This window comes from Papio anubis, unplaced genomic scaffold, assembly GCF_008728515.1.
Source record: "Papio anubis isolate 15944 unplaced genomic scaffold, Panubis1.0 scaffold213, whole genome shotgun sequence".
NCBI lineage: Eukaryota > Metazoa > Chordata > Mammalia > Primates > Cercopithecidae > Papio > Papio anubis.
In genome coordinates, this window is record NW_022162165.1 from 578 (window position 1) to 22,989 (window position 22,412).

The window sequence follows — 22,412 nt, forward strand, 5'->3', positions numbered from 1 at the left end:
CCAAGCATTTTCTAGGTAATGAGCAAAGTGAAGTACCCAGTCTTACAGAGTTTACATTCCAGTGGAGAAATAAAGAAATCAAAATAAACAAATATATGATGGAATAAAAAGAATAAAGAGTGAAGGCAGGTGTACTGGTTTGTGTAAAATTGTCAGGAAACACTCTTTGGTAAGGTGATCTTTGGACAGACACCAAAGGAAGTAAGCGAACAAGTCATGCTAATATCTGAGGAAAGAACATTCAAGGCAGAAAAACAGTAAGCATGTAGGCCCTGGGCAGGGAGCATACCTGGCATGTTTAACCAACAGCAAGGAGACCCATTTGACTGAAGCAGAGTGAGCTGGAGTGGGGAAGGGGAATAGGGCCAGATCCCATGGACTATGGTGAGGATTTTGGCTTTTATAAATGCATGACATGAGAAGCTGCTTGAAGGATTCTCAGAACAAAAGTGACATGATCTGACCAACATTTTCTGAAAGAATGGTTCTGATTGTTGTATGGAAAATGCACTTACTGGGGAGCGAGAGATGAATTAGGGAGTCCAGTTAGGGAGCTATTGCAGCAGCCCAGCAGGAGATGATGGTGGCCTCCATGGGACATCTGTAGCTGGTAGAAGCAGTGAGAAGTAGCTGGATTTTGGACGTATTTTGTAGATAGAACCAACAGGGTTTGTTGATGGATTGGATATGTGGTACAAGAAGAGAAAGGAGTCAAAAATGAGGATGAGGTTTGTAATCTAGGGTATTGGAAGACTGGAGCTGCCATGTATTTACTAAGATGGGGACAACTTCCAAAAAAGGAGGTTCCTTAGGGAAGCAAGAGTTTGGTTTGGGAGAGGCTTAGTTTCATGTGCCTGAGTAGAGTTGTCAAGAAGGCGGTTGATAGTGAGACTGGAGTTCAAGGGAAAAGTCAGCGCAGGAGATATCAGTTTGGGAGTTGTCATTACATAGACATGCCCCACACTCCAGAATTTTTCTGCTTAAAGAGCTATTAAAATACACTTTTTATATTACCTACTTACCTTGAATGATGGAACTCTTACATGACAACTGTGCTTTTATATCTCACAATGCATGCCTTGTGAAAATTTTCCATGTTATATAAAATTATTATTTTTTCTTTTTTTAGAACTGAAGCCACGTGGTGTAGCAGTCAATTTGATTCCAGGATTACCGGCATATATCCTGTTTATGTGTGTTCGACATGCTGACTACCTGAATGATGATCAGAAAGTAAGGTCGTTGCTAACATCAACAATTAACAGCATCAAAAAAGTATTGAAGGTCAGTTCCTGTTCAACAAAATTCTCATCATGAATTGTTAATGATGACAGAATCTGCACTGATTGCTTTTCCTTCCTTAGAGTTTAGCTAAGTTGCTTGTTACTAACTTTCCAATTTTTATTTACTTATTTATCTATTTTGAGCCAGGGTTTTGCTATGTCACCTAGGCTGAAGTACAGTAGTGCAATCTCAGCTCAACTGCAGCCCCAGTGCAACCCCAGGATCAAGCGATCCTTTCAGCTCAGCCTCCCAAGTATCTGAGACCACAGTTGTACACCACCATGCCCAGCTAATTTTTTATGTTTTGTAGAGACAGGGTCTCACTGTGTTGCCCAGGCTGGTCTCCAATTCCTAGGCTCAAGTGATCCTCCCCCTTCAACTTCCCAAAGTACTGAGATTACAGGCGTGAGCCACTGCACCCAGCCACTTTTCGGTCTTGAGTGAAAACTTCCACTGGAGGAAATGTTCTTCCTTGAACATGTCTGTCTGCCTTCTTTCAAAACAGGGCTCAAGTTGAACAGTAATCAAAATCAACTTGACATAACTGCATTTAATTGTGCAGTAAACTAAGTTTATTCATGGACAGATATAGTTTGAGGTTTTACTTAGAACTAAAAAATATTTAGTAGAGTTCATATATACAGGGAATGTGATGCTGAAATTAAAATAGATGTTAAATAAGTTTAAGATATGGCTCATTCATATAAAAAGATGTCTGATAAAATATTACAATTTTTCTTCCAACTTTTTCTCCACCTCACCCCATAATTTTCCCTGTTACCTAAAATGCCTGGTTCCATGTGGGAAGCAACACACAGATGCTAATCAGAGAGGAGACTTGGAAAAGACAGCAAAGTTATATAACTGAGCAGAAAGCCTACACAACTCAGTAGTCACTGAGTCACTTGCATAATCCCCCTCTTGACTCCAGAGAAACAGTGAGCACAGGCTTAGTTTTAACTCAGTGTTGCTGTGAGGAGCTGAGATCATGTGTTCCAGGTACTTTGCTTTCGGATTATCAAACTTAATGAGAGCTTTTAGGGTAAAGATAAGTGGATAGTCAGCATGCCACTCTTTCAAATCTAAGACTTCTTTTAGGAACTTAAAAAAAAATTAGGTAAAACATACATAACATAAAATTTGCCATATTCACCATTTTTAAGTGTACGGTTATGTGGCATTAAATGTGTTCACACTGTTGTACAGCTATCACCACCATCCATCTCCAGAGCTTTTTCATTCTCCCCAACTGAAACACAGTACCCATTAAATGCTAACTCCCCATTCCTCCCTCCGTCAGCCCTGGGGAGCAAACTTTTGATAAATGCTGGTTCTCTGTTGGTCCCTATTGTGCAGATACTTTCTGTAGTTAACATTCTACAGTGGTTACTAAAGCATGAAGTTTCTGAAGATTTAACAGTTAAAAGTTGATGAATGTCTTCCCAACATAACTCATTTTATTTTGAGTGCGTTGATGCAATATTGTACTTAGATAAACTACAAGTTTTGCTACTTGTTAGACCAACTCCTAGAGAGAGAAAAAACTAAATCATAAAGTTTTCTTTCTCTCATCATAATTGCAAGAAGATACTTATCTGGTTTGACTATTGTACCAAATTCTGTAAAGATTAAAAGTGAGTGGGCACTAGAACATAACACTCTTTAATACCATTTAAAATTAATGTGCATTTGTCTCACATCCCAGTTTTGAATTGTATATTTGTGTTGCATACCTGTTTCAACTTTGGCAACTGGTTTTTTGCCATCGGCCCTAAGCAGCATAACTAGCCGAAGATGTGTAGAGAATCCATAGTTTTTAGCTTATGATCTTTTCTAATAAATCAAAAACTGCAAATAGCTTTGAGTTCAACTTGTTTTTCCTATGGGGTAGAGTAGGAACTAACATGGATTTATTAATTTTGATCAAATACAGCTTGTTTATTGCAAAAAATATTACTTCGACAAACTCAATCTAGTAACCTCTCTTAGGTAAAGAGTTGGCATTCTATTTTAATGTTTTTTTAATTTCCAAAGAAGCAAATGTTCTTTTATTTTGAAGTAATATAGAGTATCTCATTTTCATGAGGACAGAGGATACCCTTAGTGTTCAAATTGTATTTGTTGAGTTATTTTGTTTAAAAGTGAGCTGGGTGCTGTGGCTCATGCCTGTAATCCCAGCACTTTGGAAGGCAGAGGTGGGAGGACTGCTTGAGCCCAGGAAATTGAGACCAACCCTGACAACACTGCGAGACCCCATCTCTACAAAACATAAAAAATTAGCCAAGCATGGTGACGTGTTCCTTCAGTCCCAGCTACTTGGGAAGCTGAGGTAGGAGGATCGCTCGAGCCTATGAGGTCAAAGCTGCAGTGAGCCATGATCACACCACTGCACTCCAGCCTGGGCGACAGACAGAGTGAGTCTCTGTCTCCAAAAAAAAAAAAAAAGTGGCTTAGCAAAGGCTGGAGCCCACTAATGAAAACAGATGCTGGATTATTTCTAGAATGAAGTCTTCTCCTTAGGTTTTAATCACCTTTATCTGGTAACTGTTTAGTATACGTGCCGTTACATCCAGCTGGGACTATTCTGAGGATCTCTGCAGTTTGATTTGTGTAGACGTCAGTGAAGACAGTCTAGATTGGTGCTTTAGTGACGCTCTCCCATAGCCTGACAATGACCAGCACATTTTCCCAATCTGCATTCATTGCTTTTGTCAGCTTAGGCCAGAGCCTCCGCTAGGAACAGTTGTAATCCAGATTTTTGGAAGAGGCAGAGTTATTTTTAGTCAAATCTGCACTTAAACTGTAGGATGATTTTCCGTGTTTGGGAATGTAATAAAATTGTATTTACTGGCAGTAAATAATTTATTATTTTATTTATTTTATTCACAGTCCTCTGACATTGGAAGACTACATAGCTAGGTCTTTCGGATATTTACTTAGTGGTAAAGTCAGGACCTGAGTTCAGTAATTCTGTCTCAGCTGAAAAGACTTAGTTAGGTTTGATATCCTCTAGGATTTTTTTTCTTAAAAGTCTTTTTAGGGGAGTATTCTACAAAATTCAAGGGTGCTTTGTACTTTCTTAAAAAGGTGATTTTATTTATGTAAAAAAAAAGATGAGAAACCCATCTTTCCCCATGATATATCCTGTGCACGTTTACTGCATAAAGCCACTACCAAGAAACCAAAGGCAGGTATTCTCACACAGCTTCTAAGAACCTGGGTTTTGTTGTGATATGGTAGTAGAGTTATTGGAATATATTATTTCATGCAAAAAAAAAAAAATGAGCTTCTAAGACCATTTAATGCTAGGCACCTGTCCTAGGTAAACTATTCTGGTTTTCCTTTGCAAAGTTTTCTGAGAAAAAGTGTAGGCAAACATTGATATTTCTGTGACTTCCCATATATAAACTGGGATTAGTTCATCCAAATGGTTTAGTTGACAAATGCATGGTCCTTCCAAGTATGTCTGCCATGAAGCTCCTGGGAAGTATTCCCAGCCCTCACAGCTTTTTCAGGCACAATGAGTCTCTCTTCTTCCTGCCACGGTAGCCCAGTCCTGGTGAAGAGCCAACCAGCTTTCCCCTGACTGTACTGCTCATCGCAGGACTTCCTCCATCTCATCTCTGGATTCACAGCTCAGAAATTTTGTCTTACCCTTGACAAGATTTTTAATCTAGTCTGGGTTTAAGTGCTTCAAATTCTCTATCACAATATTAGTTATTCCTCTTTCTGCTTTTAGTTCTGACTCCCATCATTAACCCCAAGACGGACATGAGGTTGGGTCAGCGGTGGCTAGGTGAATTTTTTTTTTTTTTTTTTTTTTTTTTGATTTAGGTCTTTTTTTTTTCTTTTGGCTGGAGTGCAGTGGCGCAATCCTGGCTCACTGCAATCTCCGCCTCCTGGACTTAAGTGATTCTTCTACCTCAGCTTCCCAAGTAGCTGGGATTACAGGCATGTGCCAGCATGCCCAGCTAATTTTTGTATTTTTGGTAGAGATGGGGTTTCACCATGTTGGCCAGGCTGGTCTCGAACTCCTGACCTCAGGTGATCCACCCACCTCGGCCTCCCAAAGTGCTGGGATTACAGGTGTGAGCCACCGCACCCGGCCAGGTGAATTTTTTTCTGCTTAAAGGAACAGCTAAATTCACATCGGTTTAATTTTCTATGCCAAAAAAGTGAATGGTAAGCAAAGCAACAACTAATGAACCTGGTGGCTGACATTCTGCTAGCAATGACATAAGACTTTACAATTGTAATGTGATCTATTTTTATAATTGTTTATAATGGTAACTGAAAGAAATGGGTCTTTTGGTATCTGTTCAATTTTTTTTAGGTTATTTCCCTAAGGAAAAGGCAAATTTAGAATTATTCTCTCTTTCAGAAAAGAGGTGATGATTTTGAAACCGTCTCCTTCTGGCTCTCTAACACATGCCGATTTTTGCACTGCTTGAAGCAGTACAGTGGAGAAGAGGTGAGAAAACCTTGATTACAAAACCAGCATGTTATACTTTCTCTGACCTTTTTAAGGAAAAATTTAAAAGCACAAAATGTTTAACCATTTCTTTATTTAGAAACCCAAATTCAGAGGTGGCTTGGAAGTTCATTGCTTTGTTCAATGTTCACTCTCTATGAAACAGTGATTTGGAGAATGACAGCTTCTTCTTTACATTATGAGAAAGCATAGAGAAAATAAAATGAGCATTGGTCAGTGAATAGTTACCAGAAGTGAAACTTTTTGTCAGTATGTTTTAGTGGGCATTTCAAGAGCTAGTATCAGAATAGTGAACTATTTAAAGAAACTAATCAATTTTGGCTTGCCACAATACCTTAAAAGGTGATCAAAGATCATGTCTTTCAATTTGTCCAAAAAAATCTCTATTGTTTTTGTTTGTAGGGATGTGTTCATTAGTTGTTTGATAGACTTCAAATATTTCAAAACTATGTAGAATGTTAATAATGATCATTAAGGGCTGCTTAGTATGTGTCAGACAGCACTTACTATACATGGTGTTATTTATGATCATTAATTCTTACAGCATCTCTGTGAGGTAGGAATTATAGCCCACTTTTACAGATGAGGAAGCCAAGGCTCACTGGGGCTCATTGATTTGCCCAAGTCCTCTTGGCCACAAGGAGCAGAGCTGGGATCCTGGATCTGGCACCGCTGAGGGCCCATGACCCTAACCAACTGCCTTCCATGCCTCCCATCCCTTTGCCAGGAGGGCAGCAGAGAAGGTGCCCAGTAGCATTTCCCGAGCACCCCAAGACCCAGGCCTGTCCTGGCAGATGATGGGAAACACAGAGATGAGCAAGGCCCGGTCCTTGAGAAGACGGGGCCAACAGACCAGAATCCCCCTGAGGAGTTGTTGACCGCATCCTGTCAGTCCCCACTTTTGGACCAGTCATTAAGTAGGTGGTAAGGAGGCAGATGCTTGGCTGTGGGGAGAATCCTCAAAGTAAGCACTTGCCTTTATCAGGTAGCGTCAGGCAAGCAACGTGTTAAACTGCAAAATGACTGGAAAAAGGGCCGCCCATTCAGTTCCATTTTAACAGATACCACCAAAGATTCCCTTCTAACCTCTGACTGAAAACCATGGTGTGGGTACCACGAAATAGAGTAAAGGGAACTTTTTGTATGTATTCACCAGTCTCTGTAGAAATTGGTCTATTTCAAGATTATATATGTCCTTTGGGTGTAGTTTTTAAGAACAGGACTATAATGAACTGAAGTTAAGAGATTAGTACTCTAGATAATTTAGTGTTTGACAGTAAGCCTGCTGTTTCAGAAGTGAAACACCTTTTTATTTTATTTTATTTTTTTAGTTAAGTTCCTCCAATTTGTTTCATTGACATTGCTGTTGGGAAGACTTAAATGCTAGGTTGCCAAGTTTAGGTATTGTTGAAAAGCTAGTAAGAAGTGGAGGGGGGGTGTGATGGAAGCGAACAAACACACGTCAGCATTGCAGAATGTCAGTCCTGGCATTTTAGTGGGGAAGCTCCTTGGACAGAGCAGAAAAGAACATGAAGATGCTGATCAAATCGGAGATAGTTAAACTGAAGAGACAGGTTACTTCACGTGTATCATTAACTTTGCATTATGACTCTAGGGCTTTATGAAGCACAACACATCTCGCCAGAATGAACACTGCCTCACCAATTTTGACCTGGCTGAGTATCGGCAGGTGCTGAGTGACCTGGCCATTCAGATCTACCAGCAGCTCGTGCGGGTGTTAGAGAACATCCTTCAGCCAATGATTGGTAAGGCCAGGGCCCCATTGGGCATTGCAGCCTGCCTATCATTCGTGCCCATCAATAAGTAGCCTCCAGGGGCACATGTTTCAGGGCAGCTATTCATTTGGGGAGCATAAAGTAGTAAGATACAGGGCTAAAATTAGCCGAGGAATCCCAGAAACCCAGCCATAATTAACTGGGATGCATGAAAATCACTGCTTCCACAAGACTGAAACAGTAGTTTCTGGTTTCCTTCCCTAATGTTTAATGTTTAAATTCAGTTTAATGCATTGAATTTTAAAAAATTGTTTTAAGTTACCAAACACTGTTATCTTTTTTTTTTTGAGTCGGAGTCTCGCTCTGTCGCCCAGGCTGGAGTGCAGTGGCCGGATCTCAGCTCACTGCAAGCTCCGCCTCCCGGGTTCACACCATTCTCCTGCCTCAGCCTCCTGAGTAGCTGGGACTGCAGGCACCAGCCACCATGCCCGGCTAATTTTTTGCATTTTTAGTAGAGACGGGGTTTCACTGTGTTAGCCAGGATGGTCTCGATCTCCTGACCTTGTGAGCCACCCACCTCAGCCTCCCAAAGTGCTGGGATTACAGATGCCAGCACTGCGCCCAGCCTATCAGCAGGCTCTTAAGGCTACTTCCAGCTACACTTTCTTTCCCCATCCATGCATTTTCCATGTTTCCACAACTTCTTCATTTCCCTTCTGTGGGCTCATAGTGTTTCCTTTGCTTTCATAGGCCACAGTTAACTAGCTATTTGAGACATCAAAAGCTGAGGAAGCCATGGGAGATGGCAATGTTTTCTTCAGATGTCCCTTAAAAAGTCAGTAAAGCACTCTAGGTGGGCGAAAATATAGGAGGTAACACAGATACCAAGAAGGTCAGCTTCAGCCAATTTTTCTGTTGCTTTGCCTGTTTCTATTGGCTGAATAAGAAGTTCACCTGGACCAGGTGCGGTGGCTCACGCCTGTAATCCCAGCAGTTTGGGAGGCCGAGGCAGGCGGATCATGAGGTCAGGAGATCGAGACCATCCTGGCTAACATGGTGAAATCCCGTCTCTACTAAAAATACAAAAAATTAGCTGGGCGTGGGGCCGGCGCCTGTAGTGCCAGCTACTTGGGAGGCTGAGGCAGGAAAATGGTGTGAACCCGGGAGGCAGAGCTTGCAGTGAGCTGAGATTGCGCCACTGTACTCCAGCCTGGGCGACAGAGTGAGACTCCGTCTCAAAAGAGAAAAAAAAGAAGTTCACCTCAAAGAAGCCCCAATCTAAATCCTTACCCCCATCTCCCAGTCATTTAACAGCAACAACAAACGTGCCAGTTCTAGGGAATCTGTTTAGCACAATTAAATAGCAAGATGAACCAGACGTGGCCTTTGCTCTCAAGGGACTCACAGGGAGTGGACATCTCAGAAACATTCTAGGGGAGGCATAAGCCAAATGCTAAGAGAGCACAACAGGGAAGCAGCCAGGCCACAGGTGAGAAGACGAATCCTGGGAGACGGAGGTCAGCCCAAGGGCCCACTGCTATTGTGGGAAGCCCAGAATAAGGAAGGGCCCAGCTCTCCAGCCACTCCCCTCTCCCATGTCTTCTCCAAGATGATTGTCAGTGCCCTGCCTTTCTTACTGTTTTTGCCTGTGGGGCTCAGATAACATGGAGAATGCTTATCTTAACCCTAACTGCTACCAATCACTCTCAAAAGCCCACCCAAGACACACACACTTGTGCTATCACAAGGCTACTGCTTCTTACTCTTCTTATTTTAGAAGAGACACCATTAAGTTTACTTAAATTTATAGTAAATTTTTGCATTTAAGAATTATTCCTTCAGTAAAGTTTAAAATCCAGAAGCCCTTTTGCAGTGAAGTTCCTTTTCCCTGTATCTTGGCACCCAGATCTTCCTTCCTTCCTTCCTTCCTTCCTCCCTCCCTCCCTCCCTCCCTTCCTTCCCTCCCTCCCTCCCTCTCTCCCTCCTTCCCTCTCTCTCTCCTTCCTGCCTTCCTTCCTTCCCTCCCTCCCTCCTTCCTGCCTTCCTTCCTTCCTTTTTTTTTGAGATGGAGTCTCGCTCTGTCACCCAGCCTAGAGCCCAGAGGTGCGATCTCAGCTCACTGCACCCTTTGCCTCCCAGATTCAAGTGACTGTCCTTCCTTAGCCTCCTGAGTAACTGGGATTACAGGCACACGCTACCACACCTGGCTAATTTTTGTATTTTTAATAGATATGGGGTTTCCTTATGTTGGCCAGGCTGGTCTTGAACTCCTGGCCTCCAGTGATCCACCCACCTCGGCGGCCTCCCATAGTGCTGGGATTACAGGCGTGAGCCACTGCGCCCAGCTAATTTTCCTAAGTTGAATGTGTGTGTGTGTGTGCACATGGATGTGTGCACGTGAAAGATTTCCTTCCACATCTTCTCCTCTAACAATTGAAATATTCCTGCAGTCTCAGGCATGCTGGAACATGAAACGATTCAGGGCGTGTCTGGGGTGAAGCCCACGGGGTTGAGAAAGCGAACCTCCAGTATCGCCGATGAGGGCACCTACACACTGGACTCCATCCTCCGGCAGCTCAACTCCTTCCACTCAGTTATGTGTCAGCACGGCATGGACCCTGAACTGATCAAGCAGGTGGTCAAGCAGATGTTCTACATCGTGGGGGCCATCACCCTGAACAACCTACTCCTGCGGAAGGACATGTGCTCCTGGAGTAAAGGCATGCAGATCAGGTGAGCAAACGCCAACACCTGCGACAGTCTCTTTTTGCTGCCCGGCTGGCCTGCCAGGGTTGTGGAGAGCTGATGGCTTGTTTTCAGTCCTTGCATCTCATGTCTGATGCCATGCGGCCAAGCGGCAAGGGGGAACCTGGCACGGAGCCACTTTCCCTTGCCTGGCTGGATTTCTTCACATCTCATTATTGCTCCCTGTTTGTACCCTGCCGACAGGTTCTTCACATGCTTGATAGGAAACCCTACTCCACTGTGAAGCTTGCTTATTTGGGGGAGTGAAGAGATGATTCAAACATACACAAAGATGAGATAGCTGCTTCCTCTCCTTATGTGTGTGTTTTAATTATACAATAAGAAATTATTAAATTATAATAATGAATATTTGTATTGTTTGATTGCTTTTAGAAACATATTTTTGGAAAAATACCTTTTTGTACCTATGACAACAAGAACAGGTCTAATAGATCTTTTACTAATTATTACAATATCCCCCCTCTATATTTTAAGAAAAGCTACACTTAATTTTATGCCCACTACTCCTCAACATAACCTCATTACTGTAACATAATTTTTTTTACAAATTTTTTATTTTTTATTTTTTTGAGATGGAGTTTCGCTCTTGTTGCCCAGGCTGGAGTACAATGGCATGATCTTGGCTCACTGCGCCCTCTGCCTCCCAGGTTCAAGCAATTCTCCTGCCTCAGTCTCCCAAGTAACTGGGATTGCAGGCATGCACCACCACGCCTGGCTAATTTTTGTATTTTTAGTAGAGACAGGGTTTCCCATGTTGGCCAGGATGGTCTCGAACTCCTGACCTCAGGTGATCCACCTGCCTTGGCCTCCCAAAATGCTGGGATTACAGGTGTGAGCCACCGCACTGGGACACAAATTTTTATTTTAAAACAGCTAGAATATTCACCAAGAGGAGAGAAAAATGATTTCTCCTATGAAAGTCTTAGTAGTTACTCAATCTCAGGAACTCTTAGTGTTCTTTTCAAATTTTCCATCCTGACTCACACTGAATTGTAGTGAATTTTAAGACAATAATGCTTTCCTCTCAGATAGTGGAACATATTTCTCTATAAGGTCTGCATGGAAGTGTGGAGCCGCCTGTGGTAATATTATGCTGGCCCCTATTTGCTTGGGTGCTAAGTGCTGATTGTGTGTCCATTGGCCTCAGTCTTCGGACCGCTGCCACTTGGTTGGCTGCTTCGTGAAACCTCAGTGTCTTTGTAGTTTGTCTCTGTCCCCATTTGGAGTCCTTGTCTCTTCCAGTGGCCCTCCCTTGCCTCTCTCTCCCTTCATCCCGGAGCTTTCTCAGGTCACCGTCTTCATCTCCTAGGCTCTTCCCTTAAGGCTTGAGCACAGGTATATGTAGGGCTTCTGGTTATTCAGTTACCTGATTTGAAGTTTGTCTTAAGAGAGAGTACTTCAAGGATTATCAAGTCTCACCCTGCAACAGTAACCCAGCTCTGAAATTGTAAGAGAAGCTACAAAGTGTTTTCTGGCCAGCCCACCAATAAAGACAGAGCTACATTATGTATTCTATTTTGTTTATTAGCAAGTCTAATAACTTTTGCCATAATGACTTCACTTCCATCTTCCATTAAAGAGAATTACATTATCTTGTCATTTAATCTTATATAATGATGATTATAATCCTCATGACTATAATAAATTTTTAAGCACAGCTGATGAGATTTAAGAAAATTGAACAAAAATACTGCCTGTCATTTTAACATAAATCCTGACAAGGCCACACAAAAAAAAATTAAGACATTTTTGACAACATTCAGCAAATTTGCATTCTCTGTATCTCTCTCTTTTTTTTTTTTTTTTTTTTGGAATAGGTACAATGTCAGTCAACTTGAAGAATGGCTGCGTGACAAGAATCTGATGAACAGTGGGGCTAAAGAAACCCTAGAACCTCTCATTCAGGCTGCTCAACTTTTGCAAGTGAAAAAGAAAACAGATGATGATGCAGAAGCCATTTGTTCTATGTGCAATGCTTTAACTACTGCCCAGGTAGAGCAACTTTCCCTGTTATGAAATAATTTAACATTCTTTAGGGAAGTAAAGAAGTCTCCTACTTATTGCTTGTATTTCTGAGCTGACTTCATCTGTGTCCAAGAAGATATTTACCTGTGCCGATCTTAAAGCAAGGAGATTTTGCCAGAAATTAATACATTTCAGTGCTAATTATAGTTAAATATATTTAATATTCAGCCAGTATTTATTGAGTGCTTACAGTGTTCTATATAACATTGAAGGCACTGGGATGCACCCAAAGGCACAACAAAGCCCCTGCTCTCATGGAGTATACAGTCTCTGCAGCTTCTATTCCATAAAATAGCTTTCTATATTATTTGATAATTGAGTGGATTATCAAGTAATGACTTTGTTTTTAGAGACAGATAATTCTTGTTACTTCAATTCAACAGATGACTAATTGAGCCTCCATCTCAAGGCACCATATTTATTGCTGGGGAAGATGCTTCAATAAATAAGGAAAAATTCCTGCCTTCAAGGAGCTTACGGTTTAGTAGGGCAGACAGAGTCGTATCCAACTGACTCTACCGTAGAGGTTCTAGCAAATTCTATAGTAAGATGTCTAAAGGAAGTGCTGAGGGGAGATAACTGTATTCAGGAAAGGTCCTATTAATCTGGGTGTTGAATTTAAAGAAGTAAGGGAATGAGAAGGGCATTTGAGGATGATAGTGACAGCATGAAGCAAGGCACAGGCAAGAACATGCCCAATTTTCTTTTTGCCCAGTTATTTTCTGTGCTAAGTCTTAGATTTTCTTAATGTTCATCATATGTCCTATAACATGAAATTTTCAGTTTTGCCCAATACAGTAAAAAATCAGTTCAAGACCAGCCTGACCAACATGGTGAAACCCCGTGTCTACTAAAAATACAAAAATTAGCCGGGCATGGTGGCAGGCACCTGTTATCCCAGCTACTCAGGAGGCTGAGGCAGAAGAATCGCTGGAACCTGGGAGACGGAGGTTGCAGTGAGCCAAGATCGCGCCACTGCACTCCAGCCTGGGCGACAGAAAAAATCAGTAGGCTGGGCATGGTGGCTCACACCTGTAATTCCAGCACTTTAGGAGGCCAAGGCAGGCAGATCACCTGAGGTCAGGAGTTCAAGACCAGCCTGGCCACCCTTGGTTAACAGTTACCACTTTGGGAGACTGGAAGGATGGGAGTGCGGACATTTATTTTTCATGTTTTATTCTCTTGTGCTGTTTGAATATTCTTCTAAATGTACACGGCTTTTTACAATATTACACAAACATTACATTGATACATTCTCCTGTAAAAATTCAAATAACAAACGTAAATGTGCAGACCAGCTCCTCCTTCCTTCTGGTCCCAGCCCACCACTGAGTAGAACTGAAATCCGTATGCACAGATCCTTTTAATTTTCCAGATTATAGGTGCCCAGTGTGTATTTGATAATATGCCAAAAACTTTGATCATTTCATTTCTCACAGATTGTGAAAGTGTTGAATTTGTATACTCCTGTTAATGAGTTTGAAGAAAGAGTCTCTGTGTCATTCATTCGTACTATACAGGTAAGAGCTCCCATCTTCTTTGATTCACCAACACAGTCTTTTGAATGGACATTTTGTGATTTATTGAAGGATAATGTGTTATCTTTTATCTTATTTTACAATGCACTAACTTTTTTGATAATAGTTTATTGGGAAAATGAAGTGAGTTTAAAACAAAGGTAAACATTCTTCATTAGTTGAGAATTTGAGGGTAGAAATTTTAGTAGAAAAAAGTCTTTTAGATTCAAAGAACTGATGCTCTGTTAATTTTTTTTCTTAATCTTCTCAGATGCGTTTACGAGACAGGAAAGACTCTCCCCAGCTGCTCATGGATGCTAAACACATCTTTCCTGTCACCTTTCCTTTCAACCCATCTTCCCTCGCGCTAGAAACCATCCAGATTCCAGCCAGCCTCGGCCTGGGCTTCATTTCACGGGTCTGAAAGTGATGCCCAGGCAAACATTGACAATACATCTCTTGCCTGAAATAAGAACCCATTATTTCCAGTGAGCTATTGAAAATGCATTTTTAAAGAGACAGTACTGATTATCTCCCATATGAGAAGTCATTAACTGGAAATCTCCCTAGAATACTTTCATCACTTTGGAAACAAAGATAGGCTCTTTTGTGCTGTGTTATCTTTATAGCAACACTCATCCTTAACCAACTAGGTACCCTGAGTTTACATACAGGAGAATGATGGAAGGAAGGGAGGGAGGGAGGAAGGAAAGGAGGAGAAAAATGTGTCTTCAGCTGGCAGCATTTATTTTAAATCCTTAGCACTGCATTTGAATGGTATAAAAAGCATAACTTCCATAGATGAGCTGTTGTTAGGAAGGCACCAAAGAATCTCCTCTGCACTAAACAGGAGAATGGAAAGAAAAGTCTCCATTGAGTACATATCATATCAGTTTTAGGAATCAATTATGTTGATATTGTCAAACTGGTTCAAAGAAATAAACTGGCAATATGTAAAGTAATTCCTCATTTGTGTCACTATTATATAGAGATATTAAAGGAATGTTGGTTTGCTAAATAGTATAGATGTCCATTTGTACTATAGTTTACTGAGCATTTTAAATTGCTGCTACATACTGTCTTCTTAAAATGTAAGTGATATTCTTATTAGGCACTACAACAATAAGTTTCTCTTATCAACTCTGTTTACAATTCAATCAGATCACAGTTTTAACTGGATTATATGCAAATACCTACAGATTCACCTGCACAAGTAGCAGACACTGGAAAGTCATGTAATAATATGACAAAATGCTTGACATTTAGGGGTAGGATTAGACAAAGTGGCTATTGTTGATGTCATTATTTATTCAGGATGTATTACACTGATGTGCTCATTAATTTTCCCTGGGTGGATATTGCATCAGGGTACAGTGTTCTGTGCAGTGACTTATTTTTAATTACCAGATCCGATTCCTTTAGTGCATATTTTCAACCTTGACAGGTTTTCTCTCTTCTTAATTTATTAAGAATTAATCTAGGCTGGGTGTGGTGGCTCACGCCTTTAATCCCAGCACTTTGGGAGGCTAAGGTGGGTGGATCACTTGAGGTCAGGACTTTGAGACCAGCCTGGCCAACATGGTGAAACCCCGTCTCTACTAAAAATACAAAAATTAGCCGGGCGTGGTGGCACGTGCCTGTAATCCCAGCTACTTGGGAGGCTGAGGCACGAGAATCGATTGAACCTGGGAGGCGGAGATTGCAATGAGATTGAACCACTGCACTCCAGCCTGGGTGACAGAGAGAGACACTGCCTTGGGGGAAAAAAAAAAAAGATTTAATATCACTCACTATCCAGAAAAGATTGTCAGAATATTCATGATTCAGGTCTTGAAACTTTGATTATGCAAAAGAAGGTATATAATAAATATTTCATTATGATTCAGTTTTTAAGGCTTTGCAACTTCTATAAGTGTTCTCAGATGCCACTAGATACTTTTAAAAACATCATATTAGAAATACTTTAAGAAGACTTATATAAGAAATAGAAGATTGTTGAATTTTACAGAGGATTTGGTTCATTAAGACCCAGATTCTGTAAGTTGTCATTCTGAAATTCTAGTTAAATATATTCACCATTTTTCTTAGGAATCTTATACAATAAATCCTTCAGGTTGCACAAAAGCAAATTATTAGTTTTCATTAGAAACTCTGGTTCTGAATTACAATCATAGATTATATCATTTAACTGTTAGATGGTCTATAAAAATGACAAATCTTATTAAAATATGTGCAATATTTATGGAAGTCAAACAGCTTCATATCAGTGATAAAGATTGTTATTAAAAGATGAATACTGTCTGTTAATTCACGTGGGCCTCAAGTTCCTTGTTTATAAAATAAGAGAGTTGGACACTGATTCTTAATGTCTCTTCCACATTTAAAATTCTCTCTTCTCAGCCCTTAGATTCTAGAGAAAAAAAGCTGCAGTTATTCAGTAAGTTCATTCTTTGATGGAAAGACCAGTGTGTAGTGCCTGTCAATTCCTTAGGATTAATCAAATGTAAAATCACAGGTTTGTGACCGTAACCTTTCTTAAATGTACATGATTTATGTACATGCTTTTAGAAGGTCCTACTATATTTGTATTATAATTAGTTTAATTTTTATTACATCATATACTGCTTTATTCAGTTTGAATACATTTATTTATTTATTTGCAATATCAACCAGAAGCACTACCAATTGCATCCGATTCTCCCAGTTTTTCCTGGTTGTCAAGGCGGTTTTCAGTGCACAATTTAGTCACAGCCATTTGGTTTGTACTGAATGTGTCAGAATCTAACAGCATCCGATAGGCTGTAAGTTGGGGACTTGCTAAGAAAATGCAACCGTGGTACAGGCTGTCCACCTCAGCCCTGGAAATCTCCCAGACCTCCCCCAGCTTCATCCTGTGTAGCACGACTCACGTGCACCCTGAATCTTCTCAAGTCTTCCAGGTCACGCTGTAGCTCTCACTGCCATGCAGCCCTTTTTTTCACTCCAGACAGCTCATGTACTGAAGCGTCATGAAAGAAAGGCTATGGTCTGAGCCTTTCTCTCCCTTCTCCTGTCTTTCTCCTGTCAAGTGCTGGAGCCAGAGCTCCCACAGCCGCCCCTGCTGGTTTCTCCTGTTCAGTGATGGTGGCACAAAGGTTCTGCTACTCCAGGCTCCAGCTTCCTCCCAGGCCTACCCAGAGCCCCAGATGAGGGTCTGAATTAACCTCTCTTGGTTAATTGGCCTGGAGATTTTTAGTCGTTCACAAGAATCCTTGTAACCAGGAAACCCTAAGGTCCAGTAAATGACTCTGTATACCATTTTATTGAAGGTAAAAGAAGATTCTGCTGACTATGGGGATCTTTGGGCCAGTTTGAGGATTGCTTTCCCTCTGAGGTTCTTTCTCTCTGTCAGCCACACTTTCTCACCCAACTTCAGACACACCCTGCCACCCTTTCCCCTACACATTCACTCTTCCGCTTCCCTCAACTTAATAGTCTCTCCCGTTGCCTGCTGTTTGTGCACTGACGGCAGGTGGATGGAGTCAGTCCTCAGTTGCCCCGGCTGGCCTTCCTGGTGCTTACCATCAGCCCAGTCTTTGCGCTGGTCTTGTTCTTGCTTCTCTGCAATACATTCCTTCAGAAGATCAGTCATTGACTTTTTCTTAATTCCTCTGTGACACACAATGGGAATTCAAAGGAAGTGATCTTAAAAGTCACAACAGTTCTTTATCTCAATAATCCCCTCCCCATTCACCTTACTACATACAGACTCACCTCACACCCTTACAACTTGAAGCTGAAGAATTAAAAGTAATTTCCCTTCTTGCAGCTTTTCCTCAGGTTAAGGCTTTGATCTGCCCGAGAGTAACTCTAAAAGAAGGGAAGATAAATATGGGATAAAATCCACAAAGTGCAGCTTCTAATTCCTTTGGAAGTTTAAAAAATGTCCACGTATCTAATGCTTCTTTCATCAGGTGCAGAAGCACAAAAACATATTCCAAAGCCAACTGATAGGAGATTTGGGGATTATTGTCAGTTTGGATGAGTTGCTGTGTTATTTCTTCATTTCCATGGATAGCTGATAGTTGGCTCTTTCTGGGTGACTAATTACGTGGAATATAGATCAAATATGTTAGTAAGGTTATAGCTACATGCTAGGGGAGGCTATGAAAATACTATATTATTATAATTTCAGTGTAGTGATTGTTGTGAGAAATTACTTTCCTGGTAACCCTAGGAAAATGAGCACCTGCCACCATCCTGAGAAGTCCTCACACAGTGCGCTCGCTCTCTCTCTCTCTCACACACACACACACACACACATCACTAATTCATAGAGTTCCTTAGCAGGCATAGTCAAGGATCCTCCGGGTAATGTCAGCTGCTTATGATAAAACAGAGCCAAAACTAGTGCATCCTGTTGAAAGTAATGCAGAAACAGTACCTGGGTCCAGATATGCTTTCCTGCAGCGCTTTTCTCTGTTACCTCGTTTCATCCTCACAGCAGCATGGACAGTGGATGGGGTTGCTTCTACAATCATTTGCCGATAATAGCTTGGGAATAGAGATAGGGGCAGTGACTTGCCTGATGTCGCACAGCCCTCTGGCTGTCCCGCTTTCCCATACGGAGCAGTGGTGGTGTGGGCACCTGTGAGGCAGGAGACTTTAAAAAGTCGTGAGGTCACGTGCTGCCCCTCCTGGTACATGTGGAATGCACCTGGCCAGCAAGGGGTGGTTTTTTGTCCGAGGTGGCAGCTGGCATGTGGGAACGGACCAAGTGCCGAGTACCAAGTTACTTGTTTTAAGGGGACCAAGTGCTCAGCGCCCGGCGGTTTTCTTTTTTGTCGTAGTTACTTGCTATAACTAGGCTTGACTTTTGTCGTGAATCAGTGCTCTCTGGGAGGGTGCAATATTCTGTTTGGGCATTAATTGGTGGCAGACTATCTCAACCAAAAAGACAGGAAGCAGCAAAAGTCTCTCTGAAATTAAGAGGAAAGTTACTCTCCACACACCCATCAGAGTCCCTGTTGGAGCCACCAGGTGAGCTGTGCAGCCTGGACAGGCCTGCAGCTATAGGCCACCTTCCCAATTTAGGTCCTCAGCACAGGGGAGCCCAAGCCACCGAGTACCTTCTGAGAGCTGTCACTGGGCAGGCCATATACATGTCAGTGTGTGTGTGGGCGCTGCAGTGTGTGCATGCCACAGGTGTTGACGGGTGCTAGGAGGGGTGCTGTGTGCATGCACGTTGAAGAGGCTCTGTATTGCTGTCGCCTCTGCTCATGGATGAGTGCATTGTAATTTGTTCTCAGGCTGTGCTGTGAGGGCCGCCTTAACCCTTGCTCCCTTCCCTTCTAGAGCTGCCTTAAGTTCTCCAGAACTTTTCTTCTGTAAAGGATATCTTGCCTGGAAGGGATATCTTGCCCTGTTTCTCAAGGTTTTGTGAGAGTTTGGATTGGGTGTGGCCCTGCATGACCCTTCTTCTCCTGTACTTCCTCTTTCCTTTCCAAATGGGAACTGGAACTGTGGGGCAGCGACAGTCTCAGAGCCAGTGAGAGGCCAGCTGAGAGAATGCTTCTGAGTCAGTGGGACCCTGTGTCACAAGTAAGCAAATGAATATGTGAAAGAAATTATGGAGATAAGTTAGATTCTTGGTAATACTTAAATGTCTTGCTTTCTACTAACCTTTTGTTACTAAAGGTAAAGGGTATAACTCAAACTTTTTGTGGACATTCTTTTCAAAATTTTTTAAGAACCCTGTACTATAAAAGGTTGAGTAAAAACAGGAAAGCGTTCTATAAGTTCTGTTCTGTTGTATCACCCTAAATTAAATAAACCAACCTGAATTACAGTAGATTTCTCAGTAGATCAGGAACTGAAAAATACTATGTAAAATATCTTCCAAAATGCTTTTTATACTTTTTTTATTTGTAATTTGGTCTATCTAAAATGTTCATTAGCTTAACTTAATGGATGTTATTGGATTCATATGACTAACATTTCCTCAGTATTGTAATGCTTGAAATATTTGAAAGAAAAAATGTTGTTTTTTAGTTGAAACTGGTATATATAATTCAGTGCTTGGCAGGTCAGTATATTTTTATGCATTTTTCAGCGTCAGCAGTTTCAAATCTTATTGTTACTGTGTTACAAAATTTTAGCCCACATTTCAGGCTCCCTAAATCATTTGAGCCATTATTTTTCCCAACAAATGGTGAATTTTTTCTTTAAATGTGGATATATATGTTGTAATTTATGGTTCCTAGTTATGTATTTTTGTGGGATCCTGCAGTAAAATTGACTTTTTTGTGTCTTTGGGAAATTTAAATTGCTCTAACAATGTTGCACAGAAATGAGTTCATGCCATTTAACATATTGTATTTTAATTATTAAGTTCATTAATTTACTACGAAATTGACATGCCTTTTAACTAAAATGAAATTGAACATTGCGGTTTTCAAATATTTTCCTTGTTGGGTCTGGAAAAGGAATTCTACTTTGATCTGCATAGAAAATTTTGATACAATTTTTTGAGAGTTCTTAGGTGAAACATTTACCCATTAAAAAGGAAGCAGAAATACTGAGACATGAAAGGCATTATCAACTAACTCTAGACTCTAGAACCCGTTCTAGCATATCTCACGTGCAATTTTAAAAAATAAGTTAATAATTCATCTCATATCAAAAAAGCCTTTGAAACATGGGTTTTCACTAGATACCACCTAGTGCTAAGATAAAAACCAAAACAATATCAGAATTACATTTATGCTCTAAATTTGTAGTTGTCCAATGTTGTGCTTAGTAAATGTGTGTCATTAATGCTGTATTCTCCTAGCTATTATAGAAACTTGTTTAAATAAAGATATGGATATAAAGAGTTTTTGTCAGTGTCTTATAAATAACTCCACTGCACATTTTAAAACAACAAAACAAGTTGTTTTCCTGAAGACTGGTGAATGTAAATACAATCTCTCCCCATGAGAATATTCTAAGAAGTCTTGGAAATTTAAAAGTTGACGAGTTCCCCTCCTAAACTGGACAACCTAGTAATATATATGATAAAGAAGAGAACTGCCAAACACTTAAGCAAACAGAAACAGCTGAGGAAAAGGTAGTGTCTTTTCTTCAAGGGAAAGTCGTGCCTAAATATGTTGGAATTCTCTGACAGAGAAATAGACATAACCAAGGGGAATTTGAGATACATAATCTACTTAGACTTTCAAAAGGTTGAGGGTGTCATTTGTGTCAAAAGTTCTACTTTTAATATAGTGGGAGAGTAGACATTTTTTGGCGTAGGACATAGATCAAAGAAGTATGCAGATGTGCTTTTTTGGGTAAGGAAACAGAGCAGTTATTCAGACCTGTGATGATGGAATTAGTCTCATATTTATTGATGGTAAGAAGGAATTAATATCATCATGTACCACATAACATTTTGGGTCAATGATGGACCGCATATATGACAGTGGTCCCGTAAGTTTATAATACTGTATTTTTATTGTTATCTTTTCTATGTTTAGAAAAACAGGTACTTACCATTGTCTGCAATTTGCGGTACACTAATGGGCTATACAGGTTTCTAGCCTGGGAGCAATAGGCTATACCATATAGCCAGGGTGTATAGTAGGCTATACCATCTAGGTTTGTGTAAGAACACTGATATTTGCACAATGATGAAATTGCCTAATGATGCATTTCTCAGGGCATATCTCCTTTGTTAGTAATGCATGACTATATGACTGTACATGGTTTTCATGTAGATTATACACTTCCTACTTCCATGACACATTCATTCAACTCATTTGTTAAGTACTTTTCTGAGCACTGCAACAGGCCCTTGAAATATATCAGCTTCCAAATTAAATTCAATCACTGGCCCCATGAACCACAGCAGAACACCAGTATGTTACAAGCAATAAAATGTCAAAATTTGCAAACAGTTTTTCTTTTCTTTTCTTTTTTTTTTTTTTTTTGAGACAAAATCTTGCTCTGTCACCAGGCTGGAGTGGAGTGGCGTGATCTCAGCTCACTGCACCCTCTGCCTCCTGTGTTCAAGTGATTCTGCCGCAGCCTCCCGAGTAGCTGCTACAGGCACGTGCCACCACGCCCAGCTAATTTTTGTATTTTTAGTAGAGATGGGGTTTCACCATATTGGCCAGGATGATCTCAATCTCTTGACCTCGTGATCCGCCCACCTCGGCCCCCCAAAGTGCTGGGATTACAGGTGTGAGCCACCGTGCTCAGCCAACAGTTTCTTTTTCTAAATTAATTGGAACCAAGTCAAGATTATTTCCCCATAATAAAATCACTCTCATCCAGTTGCATTTTGGTATGATCATTAGGATTCTTTCTGGGGCATATGACAAAAATCAAACTCAAACTGACCCAACCAAGAAGGAAATGTAGGCCGGGCGCGGTGGCTCAAGCCTGTAATCCCAGCACTTTGGGAGGCCGAGGCGGGTGGATCACGAGGTCAGGAGATCGAGACCATCCTGGCTAACATGGTGAAACCCCGTCTCTACTAAAAATACAAAAAACTAGCCGGGCGCGGTGGCGGGCGCCTGTAGTCCCAGCTACTCGGGAGGCTGAGGCAGGAGAATGGCGTGAACCTGGGAG

The 22,412-nt window shown here is 41.1% G+C and overlaps 1 protein-coding gene across 1 annotated transcript; it reads left to right on the plus strand.

Moving 5' to 3' along the window:
- Positions 1 to 337: 337 nt before the first annotated feature.
- On the plus strand, positions 338 to 20,673 carry LOC116272818 (unconventional myosin-Va-like). Its single transcript, XM_031661643.1, has 7 exons — positions 338 to 1,284; positions 5,666 to 5,755; positions 7,392 to 7,542; positions 9,963 to 10,245; positions 12,096 to 12,270; positions 13,743 to 13,823; positions 14,092 to 20,673. The coding sequence occupies exons 1-7, from the start codon at positions 1,075 to 1,077 to the stop codon at positions 14,242 to 14,244; spliced, it is 1,143 nt and encodes a 380-aa protein (XP_031517503.1). The 5' UTR covers positions 338 to 1,074; the 3' UTR covers positions 14,245 to 20,673.
- Positions 20,674 to 22,412: the final 1,739 nt, after the last annotated feature.

Coding starts and splice junctions, on each gene's coding strand:
- LOC116272818 (XM_031661643.1), top strand. CDS start 1,075: ATGCCTTGTGAAAATTTTCCATGTTATATAAAATTATTATTTTTTCTT. Junction 10,246..12,095: donor AGTAAAGGCATGCAGATCAG/GTGAGCAAACGC, acceptor TTTTTGGAATAG/GTACAATGTCAGTCAACTTG. Junction 13,824..14,091: donor CATTCATTCGTACTATACAG/GTAAGAGCTCCC, acceptor TAATCTTCTCAG/ATGCGTTTACGAGACAGGAA.